At 46.5% G+C, this 12304-nt stretch overlaps 1 protein-coding gene across 1 annotated transcript in view; it reads right to left on the bottom strand.

The window, feature by feature from the left end:
* The window catches only part of LOC137437736 (polycystin-1-like protein 2), a 262258-nt gene that overhangs the window by 182970 nt on the left and 66984 nt on the right, over nt 1-12304 (bottom strand). Inside the window, exon 6 of the mRNA XM_078766376.1 lies at nt 5965-6056. Coding sequence (XP_078622502.1) covers nt 5965-6056 — 92 coding nt within the window. The remainder of the gene's footprint in view (nt 1-5964; nt 6057-12304) is intronic.

The raw sequence follows: 12304 nt of genomic DNA, 5'->3' as shown, positions 1-12304 counted from the left end.
TGAAAGCCTTGTATGTGGTGAGGAGCTCAGGTGTGCCAAGGAAGGACTTCGCACGACGGAGGATGCCCAGTCGGCGACTGGCTTTGGAGGCCAGCTTGGAAATGTGGTTTTCCCAAGAAAGATCATGGCAGATAGTGAGACCCAAAAGCTTGAGCGACAGAACTTCTTGGAGAGGATTGTTGAGAATGTAGATGGGAGGGTTGTCCAGTCGGTCCTTTCGGAGAGACATTGTAAGAGTGTGAGATTTGTCAGGATTGAAAGACATGTTCCACTTGTTTGACCAGTCTGTGATTTTGTCCAGGTCTGCAGAGAGTGAGGAGGCTGCAGACTGCCGATCTGAGGGATGAGGAATGGAGCGACAGAGAGTAGAGTCGTCAGCAAAGAGATAGAGAGGATTTTCAAGAGAGTCAGAGAGATCATTGATGAAGACCAGAAAAAGCACAGGGCCCAGAACACTACCTTGGGGAACTCCAGCCTGAACAGGAAGAGGAGATGAGAGAAACCCATTCAGGGCCACACGTTGACTACGACCAGAGAGGAAGTCCGCCAGCCATGCGTGGAGATTTCCATGGATACCAAAGGAGGAGAGTTTGGTGAGCAGAGCAGGGTGCCAGACCGTATCGAAGGCACGTGAAATGTCAAGGGAGACAGCTCTAATTTCCTGTTTGGTGTTGAGGACCTCCATCCATTGTTGAGAAAGCAGAAGCAGCATGTCCAGAGTAGAGTGACCAGGTCTGAAACCAAATTGATGATCAGAGATCAAGCCATTGGAGAAGAGGAAGGATTTAATATCTGAAGCAATGATGGATTCCATGACTTTGCTGATAAAATTGGGAGAAGGCTGATTGGTCTGTAGTTGCTGGGATCTGTTTTTGCACCTTTTTTGTGCAAAGCGGTGATGTTGGCTGATTTCCAAGCAGATGGCAGATGACCTTGAGCAAAAGAGAGGGTGAAGAGAACAGAAAGAGGGAGTGAAAGAGCAGAAGAACATGATTTTAGGACCCGTGGGCTGATGCCGTCAGGACCAGTTGCAGAATCAGAGTCGAGGGTTGACAGAAACTTTTCCACCTTGTCAGGAGGAAAGGACACAGAGTCCAGGAGCAGCTGGGTACGACTGGGTATGGTGGGTACAGAGAGGGATGGGTTTGGGACACAACATTTAGAGGCAAACACAGAGTTGAGGCATTCAGCTTTTTCACGTGCGGAGTCAGCCGTTAAGCCGTTTGAGGTGAGGGAGGGGATGGAGGGGGAACAAACACCAGAAACAGATTTGACCAGACGCCACCAGGATTTGGAAGAGGGAGACAGATAAGAGAGTTCGGTCTTGAGAATGGTGAGATATTGTTTCCTGGCTCTCCTGAGGGTGGACACACACTTGTTTCGGGCTTTGTGAAAGGAAATGAGATTTCCTTCCGTTGGATTTGCTTTCCAGGAGACGAAAGCAAGTTGTTTCAGGGCAACAGCCTCACCACAAGATTCCGTGTACCATGGACGGGAGGAAGGGTATGACAACTGAAGACGAGATGGTATAAATCTGTGCATGAGAGAGAGCAATTTACTTTGAAAGAATTCCCAGGATGAGTTGATGTCAGAGGCGGTAGAGATGGGAGACCAGTCCAGATGATTGATGGCTGCTTGAAGACCGTGCCAGTTGGCCTAAGTGAAATGCCAGACTCGTCGACGCTGAGGAGGCTCTCTGAGAATGGTCAGAGAGATGTCCACTTTGACAAGCACATGATCAGATGAGCCGATTGGAGCAGAAGAAGAGCAGCAGACATTTTCAGGGAAGTTTGTCAGAACCAAATCCAGAAGAGAAGATGCTCCGTTGACTGAGATCCGGGTCGGGAAATTGACAGATTGTGTCAGTCCCAGTGAGTCGCAGAAGTCCTTTGCTGAAGAGCCATGGCTGGTGAGAGAGTTACCCACACCCAGCCAACTGGCATGGTGACAATTGAAATCACCACATATGAGGAAGAGAGAGTTGGGATGGGTAGATAGAAGTTGGTCCATATTATCAGACAGTGAGATGTAGATGGAGTCATCGCTGTTTGGTGGACGGTACAACACACATATGAACAAAAGGTGGGAGCGAAGGGGAAGCCGTAGCCAAAGGTATTCCTGGGGGTGAGGTGGAGAGAGGGCAGTGGAGGGCGAGTGAGGAAGAGAGTTTTTTATAAAGATAGCAACCCCACCTCCAGGACGAGGCTCAGGTCTATCATACCGGAGGAGGGAGTAACCTGGGAGAGATACCAAGGCATCAGAGACATCATGAAGGAGGAAAGTTTCTGTTAAGCAGATCACATCTGGTTTGTCAGAAGCAACCTGTATGGAGAGGTCAGTCAAGTTTGAGCGAAGGCCCCGGATGTTTGAGGTCCATACCGTTAATGAAGAGGAAGGGGGAGCATCGGGTCCAGAACAGGGGGGGGGAGGGGTAGGGTAAGATGTGGAAGAGGAGGAAGAGGTAGGGAGAGCTGTTGAAGGTGTGTCAGAGATTTCAGAGATTTCAGAATAGCTTGGAGAAAGGGAAGAATGGGGCGGACAAAAGGTTTGATGGAGATTGGGTGAGGCACAGTGAGGTGTTATTTGAGGAGGGGGAAGAGCGAGGCAGAATGTTTGGGGAGATGAAGGTGAAAGTTGGAAGGGGGAAGAAGCAGGGAGGATGCTTTGAGGAGGAGGGGTGAGAGGGGAGTCTAGGAGGGGAGGAGCGAGGGAGAGTCTCGGAGGGGAGGGGTGTGGGGGGAGTTTAGGAGGGAGGGGAGGGAAGGGGCAAGGGGGGAGATTTGAAAGGGATGGGTGATGGGGAGGATTTGGAGGGGAGGGGTGAGATTGGATTTTGAAAAGTGTACGATTCATGGGAAACGCACATTTTTTGCAAAGTGAGTTTGAGACCTTCGAGTCAAAAATACGTTTGAGGACACTGGAGGAGGGGTGGAGTTCTGGATAGTTTAGGGAATGTAGAAAGGAGGAACTGTAAGAGATGGTATAATATATATTTTTTGGAATGAATAGATTTGGTGAGCAAGACGAAAGCATCCTTTTGTAGGAAAAGAAGAAAAGGGTGTTATAATATATGAGAGAAAATAGTTGTTCAGGGGAGAGATTATACATTTCTAACCGCGTGATCGCGAACGAAGAACAAACGAACAAAAAGAACAACAAATAAACGAATAAGACCTGGGAAGGAAATTTTTATTTTTTATTTTTATTTTTTTGTGAGTAGAGATATTAAACAAGGAGGTACGGGGTGAACGACTGGGACGAAACAGAGAACGAAAATAATTTCAGCGCATTCGACGAATCGCTGAGAGAAAAACAAAACCACAAGGTCGGAGACGGTACGGTAGTCTAAGCCTACGAGTACTAGGCCGCAGAATACTCGATACCATTAACCGACGATTGTGTATACATGAACGAAAAATTAGCACCGAAAATTTTCCAAAAGATACGCTATAGGTACACACACCGAAAGATAGATACAGTCTCGACAAAAACACGATTGTGAAAGATCACTTAGCTTCGAGAGCGTGAGCGCATGGAGCAGCTTCGAAAAGACCACTTACAGAAGTAAGTAATCTTACTAATAATTCACCAAATGTCTGTCCGTCTGTTCGAAGGTACCGCAAAAACGGCTCAACCGAACGAAACGATATTTTGTGTGGGTAATCCTGGGATCTCTAGGAGTAAAATAGGCTATTTAGTTTTTCCAATTTCAGCTTTGGTCTCAAGTATTCTCAGGTTTGGACTCCCGCATAACATTCACGTTCGCATAACGTTCATTGTGACGATGTTCTCATTGTGACGATGTATGTGTTCACGGTAGTGTTTGACGTGACGGTGTGAACGTAATTTCGTAATGTTTTTCGTTTCGTAATCCTTTAATGAACGTTTAATGTTTAATGAACGTTTAATGCCCTTCGATGTCCGGGGCCGCACGCGCGCTACACTGGACGGGCCAGCGTCTACCTTGCCCTTCGCCGTCAGGCTCGGGTAAACCGCTGAGCCCCATCCGTGATGGGGACTGCGGCTTGAGACAGTGTCCTTCATTAAAAGTATAATAAACGCTGTCTCCATCGATCTTGCCAAGGCCGTAGCAGCTATCGGCTCAAAATCCTTTTAACTGTTCATTTGGTACAGTTCCACGTATCGGGAGTACATACGACATAGCGATTGTGAACACGAGTATCGATCACGATTCACGATCATCATGATCATAGTGTATCGATCACGATTTGAAACACGATGGAATAATATTTACCGATATGAGCAGTGTTGTGGCTTTTATTGAAATTCTAAAGATACTGTTTAGATTTTGATGATTTGCGTGTGATATGATTCAACGGATGTTTATATGAATCGTTTAAAATAAAAAAAACCTTCAATTTCTGATATTTTTCCTTTTCATTTGGGCTTCCCAATTGAAGCCCCGCCCATAGGGCGGATACCCTTGCTAGTAACGCTAATATTACAAATAAATTACAAATAAGTAATATCACTAATATTACAAATAAATTACAAATAAATAATATCACCAATATTAGAAATAAATTTGTACAAAATAAATGTTGGTATTATGTTGGGTTTAAATCATGACAACACAGCAACTCAAGTTCAGTCAGGTCATTATCATCAGTCAGGTCAAATATATAAATAGATACACTACACGACCAAAAGTATGTGGACACCCGAACATCGAACATCTCATTCCAAAATCATGGGCATTAATATGGAGTTGGTCCCCCATTGCTGCTATAACAGCCTCCACTCTTCTGGGAAGACTTTCCATGAGATGTTGGAACATTGCTATGAGTATTTGCTTCCATTCAGCCACAAGAGCAATAGTGAGGTCGGGCACTGATGTTGGGCGATTAGGCCTGGCTCGCAGTCGGCGTTCCAATTCATCCCAAAGGTTTTTGATGGGGTTGAGGTCAGGGCTCTGTGCAGGCCAGTCAAGTTCTTCCACACCAATCTCGAGAAACCATTTCTGGATGAACTTCGCTTTGTGCACGGGGCCATTGTCATGCTGAAACATGAAAGGGCCTTCCCAAAACTGTTGCCACAAAGTTGGAAGCACACAATCGTCTAGAAAGTCATTGTATGCTGTAGCTTTAAGATTTCCCTTCAATGGAACTAAAGGGCCTAGCCCGAACCACGAAAAACAGCCCCAGACCATTATTCCTCCTCCACCAAACTTTACAGTTGGCACTGTGCATTCGGGCAGGTAGCATTCTCCTGGCATCCACCATACCCAGATTCGTCCGTCAGACTGCCGAAGCGTGATTCATCACTCCAGAGAACGTGTTTCCACTCCTCCTGAGTCCAATAGCGGAGAGCTTTACACCACTCCAGCCGACGCTTGGCATTGCGCATGGTGATCTTAGGCTTGTGTGCAGCTGCTCGGCCATGGAAACCCATTTCATGAAGTTCCTGACGAACGGTTATTGTGCTGACGTTGCTTCCAGAGGCAGTTTGGAACTCGGTAGTGATTGTTGCAACCGAGGACAGACGATGTTTACGCACTTCAGCTCCCGTTGTGTGAGCTTGTGTGGCCTACCACTTCACGGCTGAGCTGTTGTTGCTCCTCGACGTTTCCACTTCACAATAACAGCAGTTACAGTTGACCGGGGCAGCTCTAGCAGGGCAGAAATTTGACGAACTGACTTGTTGGAAAGGTGGCATCCTATGACCGTGCCACGTTGAAAGTCACTGAGCTCTTCAGTACAGCCCATTCTACAGCCAATGTTTGTCTATGGAGATTGCATGGTTGCGTGCCTGATTATATATACCTGTCAGGAATGGGTGTGTCTGAAATAGCTGAACTAAATATAAGGGGTGTCTACATACTTTTGGTCATGAAGTGTATATAGTCTTCACCACGGAGGAACTTTCTCATCGAATTGGAATTGGAGCACATGCTTGTAGTTGTGAGATTATGAGATTGTGAGACGATTATAAGTCATCCATTACCTGGATATTATTTGAACTCCACTGACCCGTGTATGGGTTCCTTGTGTAGCACTGGAACATTCGAATGATGGTGTGGATCGATGATTTGTTATCTGCAAAGCACAAAGTTACATTCCATTCACATTCACACCTGTTCAAATGGATTGATGGTGATGAGGACGTTGCATATTTCTGTAACATACTTCATATAACAGAAGGAATTAACAGAAACCTCAAGTTTCAGTTCACTTTGTAATGAAATGCAGAGAGAACAATCAGATCAGATCAATGATTTCACGATCTTGGGCACTGTTAAAAAATCATTACATTTTCACGGTGCCCATCCCAAAATGTGTTGACGCCATTAAAGGTAAATGACAAAGTGAAAAGTGGGACCAAATGGAGATCAGGCTACCTATTACCAGACTGGGCAGGTACATTACCTCATAGTTATTAATGTGCCAGCAGGGTTTATACCAACAATACCGTTGGAACTAGAACGGCACTCGGTAGAGAGCATACCTCCACCTGGTGAACAGTTTACCTATTCTATCCCACTGATAGGCCGGATATCGATTTGGACCTCAAACAAAATCGAATCGCTTGTTCTCGTTGCCAAACCAACTCGTCTACAAAGTTTTGTCCGAATCCGTCCTCTACCTTTGAGATATGTTGTTCACAAAGAGACAAACAAACACACAGGGGTGAAAGCATAACCTCCATTACCCTATGGTGGTGGCGGTAATCAATATTATAAAAATATGGGCAATACCCTTGGGTGCTCACCTGGTAGCATAAAGTAGTATACTATGCTGACTAAAGGTATTTTAAACAGTATCACGGTATTTAAAACCAATCTCAATGGTTGCTGGAAGACAGGGCAGCATGTACAATCATACTAACATAATCATGAGTCTTTAAACAGACAAACAAAAAAAATACCTGTTTTGGGGGGCAACCGCCACACCCTCCCCCAAACACTCCCTTAGGGCCCGGTTTTTTTTAATGCCATGAACAAATTTGGTGCATTATGGGTGGTGAAGGTTGTGGTCAAGTTTCAACGAAATTGCATGTGTAGTTTCTGAGGAGAAAGCAAATACCTATTTGGGGGGGGGGGGGGGTCAAACCCGGATCTACTTTGACCCCCGGTAGACCCCCTTGAACACCAATGTTTTTAATGCCATGAACAAACTTTAATCACAACACAACAAATATAATTTTGCTAAGTTTTGTCACAATCCCATCAGCGGTTCCGGAGAAGAAGTTTCAAGTGTTTCCAGACTGACGACGCGCCATCACATAAACTCACCTGAACTACGTTCCAGGTGAGCTGAAAATCAATATCGGTCGATTGATAGTTATGATTTTAGCTTTCTGCTTGTTAATGAGAGAGAGAGCCAGATAATGCTAATGGGTAGCTCGTTTTCTTGTAAACTCACAACATTTCATTCAGCACATTCGGTAGTTTAACATTCTCCCCTCTGATACCCTCATATATCGGTGTCTTGAGAATCACTTTTTACCAGCATCCCTGTTCCGGAGACCTGCTCTATCATCAAACATGATAATAATAATAATAATAATTCATTTATTTTGTATAGCGCTTTTCATGAAGCCCAAAGGCGCTTTGACAGAGTGCAAAACATAATGCATAACAAAACATGAAAACAACAATTGCAAAAAGACAAGAATCAATAGGGAAATATTTAAAGCAAAAGGAGGGAGAAGGAGAAGTGATAGTCAGGGGTTAAATGCTGTGGGTTGAATGTTGAATGCATTGCTGAACAGGTGGGTCTTGAGTGATGTTTTGAATGTTGTGAGTGAGGAGGAGTCTCTGATGGTGTGAGGTAGTGAGTTCCAGAGGGTGGGAGCAGCGATGGAGAAGGCCCTGTCCCCCCAGGATCTGAATTTGGTCCGGATGGGGAGGGGGGGGGGGGGGTCAGGAGGTTGGTACCAGCAGAGCGGAGGTTGCGGGTGGGAGTGTGTCTGGAGAGGAGGTCAGCCAGGTAGGATGGGGCCAGGTTATGGAGGGCTTTGTAGGTCAAGAGGAGGATTTTGTACTGGATTCTCTGGGAGATGGGGAGCCAGTGAAGCTTGTAAAGGATGGGGGTGATGTGGTCACGGGTCCGGGAATGGGTGAGTAGATGGGCAGCGGAGTTCTGAATGTATTGGAGTTTATTGGTGATTGTTGATGGTGAACCATAGAGGAGGCTATTGCAGTAGTCCAGACGGGAGATGATGAAGGCGTGGATGAGGGTTTCTGCAGCCGTGGAGGAGAGGGATGAGTGGAGACGGGCGATGTTTTTCAGGTGAAAGAAGGCTGTCTTTGTGATCTGTTTAGTGTATTTGTCGAAGGAGAGGGTTTGGTCAAAGATGACGCCAAGATTCCGGATGAGAGGGGAGGTGGATACTGGGATACCGTCGATGTTGAGGGCAAAGTTATGGGTGGATTTTGTGAGCGTTTTTGGGCCAATGATGATTATTTCAGATTTATCACAGTTAAGTTTGAGGAAGTTGATTTGAAGCCAGGATTTTATTTCAGAGATGCAGTTTGTCAGGATAGAGTGGGTGTCGGTGGAGACGGACTTGGTGGAGATGAAAAGCTGGATGTCATCGGCGAAGCAGTGGAATTGGAGACCATGACTGTGGATTAAGTGACCGAGGGGGGACAGGTAAAGGATGAAGAGGAGGGGGCCAAGAACTGAACCTTGGGGGACACCTTGGGGGAGGGGAGCAGTGGGGGATTTGCAGTTATTGATGGAGATGAACTGGCGTCTGTCAGAGAGGTATGATTTAATCCAAGAGACGGCAGTGCCGGTAACGTTAAAGGTGGATTCAAGTCGGGTGAGGAGGATGGTGTGATCGATGGTGTCAAAGGCAGCGCTGAGGTCGAGGAGGACGAGAATGTTGAGGTTGCCAGCATCAGAGGAGAGGAGAAGGTCGTTGGTGATTTTGAAGAGAGCAGTTTCAGTACTGTGGTTGGAGCGGATCCGGATTGGAATGTTTCATACAGGTTATTGGCAGAGAGGTGATGTTTGAGTTGAGCGGCTACAGCGCATTCCAAAACTTTTGACAGAAAGGGTAGGTTGGAGATGGGTCTGAAGTTATTTAGGGTGTCAGGGTTTAGACCTGGTTTTTTTTAGAATGGGGGTAACAGCAGCAATGTTGAGGGATGGTGGGACGATGCATGTAGACAGGGAGGAGTTTATTGTTGCAATGATAAGTGGAGAGAGAGAGCAGAGAGGGAGGGAGGCCTTGACAAAGCTGGAGGGGATGGGGTCAAGAGTGCAGGTGGCAGTTTTCATTCCTATGAGGAGTTCAGAGAGGTCAGTAGGGGAGACCGGGGAGAATTGAGACAGGGGAAGGCAGGATAAGGGGGGGCAGGTGGTTGGAGGGGGAGTGGGTGTGGCGGTGGTCAAGCTGTTGTAGATGTTGTCAATTTTGCGTTGGAAGAAAGAAAGGAAGGAGATGCAGTTGTCTACTGTGAATGACTGGGTGGTGGTGTCCAGGGGGCAGAGGAGTTTGTTTATTGTCGAGAAGAGTGCTTTTGGGTTTCCGGAGCCAGAGTGGATAATTTGAGAGTAGTAGGGTTACCGGAGCCAGAGTGGATAATTTGAGAGTAGTAGGCGGAGCGGGCGTGGGAGAGGGCATCTTTGTAGTGTTGTAGGTGGTCCTTGTAGGCTTGGGAGTGAACTGTGAGACCTGTTTTATTGCGGAGTCTTTCAAGTTGGCGAGCACGAGTTTTCATCAGGCGGAGTTCAGGGGTAAACCAGGGAGCAGAATGGGTGAAAGAAACTGTTTTGGTTTTTATAGGCGCAAGTTGGTCAAGGCAGGAGGAGAGAGTGTGGTTGTAGTAGTCAGTGAGGTCAGAAGGGGTGTGGAGGTCAACGAAGGGAGAAGTGGACATTTTTTCAGAGAGGGTGGATGAGAATGAGATAGGTGAAAGAGCGTTTAGCCTACGGAAGTTGATAGTGCGATAATGTCTTGGTGTTGGGGTGGGGATGTTGATGGTCATAGTGATGGCTAAGTGGTCAGAGAGGGTGAGGTCGGAGCCAGAGAGATGGTGCAAAATTAATCCAGTGGAGCAGACAAGGTCCAAAATGTGACCACGGATATGCGTAGGAAAGTTGACATGTTGAGTGAGGTTAAAGCAGGTGAGTAAATCAGTGAAGTCAGTGGTTATTGTGGAGTCAGTGGAGTCCATGTGGATATTGAAATCACCAAGGAGGAGGATTGAGGGGGAGAGGGAACATAGCTGGGTCAGAAAGTAGGAGAAGTCAGACAGGAATAATGGGTGTGGTTTGGGAGGGCGGTAGACGACAGCCATGACTGACTGTGTGCGACCAGAGAGTTTAAAAGCCAGGTGTTCAAAGGATGAGGATGAGGCGATGGGGATGAGGCTGGTCCTGATGTCTTGACGGTGGATAACGGCAATTCCACCACCTCGGCCCTCCGAGCGTGGTTTATTGACGTAGGAATATCCATTGGGTGTGGTGAGGTTGAGCGTGTAGTAGTCCAGTGGTTGTTGCCATGTTTCGGTGAGACAGAGAAAGTCCAGTTTGTTATCCAGGATGTAGTCGTTGAGGATGAGGCATTTGTTGTTGAGGGACCGGGTGTTGAACAGGGTGAGCTTGATGTTGTTTTGAACAGCGGGGATGAATTCAGGTGATTTAGCCAGGGTTCGCAGGCAGGAGGTGCGATTTTGTGCGTTGCCGTGACTAGGTGCGCTGGGACGATGAGTGGGAGTGCGCTGAGCCGACCAGAGGACGGGGATGGAGTGACCTGATTGTACATATACAAACTTACGACCGGAGCCACGGTGAATGTACCTGGGTCGTCGGAGGAGTCCATTTGATTTGATGGCAGAGATGCATGATGGGGTGGAGCGGGTATTGAGCAGAAGGAGCCTTGCGGCGGAGTACCGCAGAGCCATGCCAGGCAGGAGCGGAGAGGCGAGCACGAGGCCAAGGTTGAGGAGGTGAAACAATGGTCCCAACCCACGGGAGCAGGCCCAAGGAAACGAAGGAGACGAAGGAGCCAGGTAGGTGAAGCCAGGAGCAGAGTCGGGATCTACAGGATCTACAGGAAGACTCCACCCTTCAGGATGGTACCGGTTTATCACCAGGCCAAATGTATGAGCTCCTTATGTGTCTCAATTCTACATCTTTTAAATGGCGAGAGACTCGTTCTACCAACAAAAGGAAGGTGCAGCTGTGGGTTCTCCACTCTCACCCATCGTAGCAAACCTCTTCATGGAAGATTTTGAGTGCGAGCACCATTTCAACCTAAGCTCTGCGTACATGATGTACAGTGCCTTCAGAAAGTATTCACACCCCTTGATCTTTTTCACATTTTGTTGTTACAGCCTGAATTTAAAATGAGTTAAATTGAGATATTTTGTCATTGATCCACATGTTATATCCTCTAATGTCAAAGTGGAATTTTTTTTTTGAGATGTTTTTACAAATTAATTAAAAATGAAAAGCTGAAATGTCTTGAGTCAATAAGTATTCAACCCCTTTGATATCACATTCCGAATTGAGCTCAGGTGCATCCAATTTCCTTTTATTGTCCCTGAGATATCTCCACAAATTCATTTGAGTCCACCAGAGGCCAATTCAATTGGTTGGACATGATTTAGAAAGAAACACACCTTTCTATACAAGGTCCCACAGTTGACAGTGAATGTCAGAGCAGAAACTCTACCATGCAGACCAAGGAACTGTCCGTAGCACTCCGAGATAGAATTGCGAGGAGGAATAGATCAGGGGAAGGGTATAAAACAATTTATAAAGTGTTGAAAGTTCCCAAGAGCACAAGCTCCATTATTAGGAAATGGAAAGAATATGGAACTACCCAGACTCTTCCTAGAGCTGGCCGTCTGACCAAACTGAGCAACTGGGAATAAAGGACCTTTGCCATTGAGGTGACCAAGAACCCAATGACCACTCTGACAGAACAACGGAGTTCCTTGGCTGAGATGGGAGAACCTGCCCGAAGGACAACTGTGTTTGCAGCACTTCACAAATCGAGACTTTATGAGAGAGTGGTCAGATGTAAGCCATTCCTGAGAAAAAGGCACATGACAGCACACCTGCAAAAAGGCAAGTGAAAGAATCTGAGAGCATGAGGCAAAATATTCTGTCGTCTGATGAAAAATGAAAAATTGGAAATTGAACTATTTGTCCTGAATGCAAAGCGCAACATCTGGCGGAAATCGAACACAGCTCATCACCCATCTAACACCATCCCTACCGTGAAGCATGATGGAGGCAGCATCATGCTGTAGGGATGCTTTTCAGTGGCAGGGACTGGGAGACTTGTAAGGAATAGAGGGGACAATGAATGGAGCCAAATACAG

Source organism: Myxine glutinosa, chromosome 12 (assembly GCF_964187855.1).
Source record: "Myxine glutinosa chromosome 12, kmMyxGlut1.1, whole genome shotgun sequence".
Taxonomy (NCBI): domain Eukaryota; kingdom Metazoa; phylum Chordata; class Myxini; order Myxiniformes; family Myxinidae; genus Myxine; species Myxine glutinosa.
This window is presented reverse-complemented; position numbering and strand designations above follow the sequence as displayed.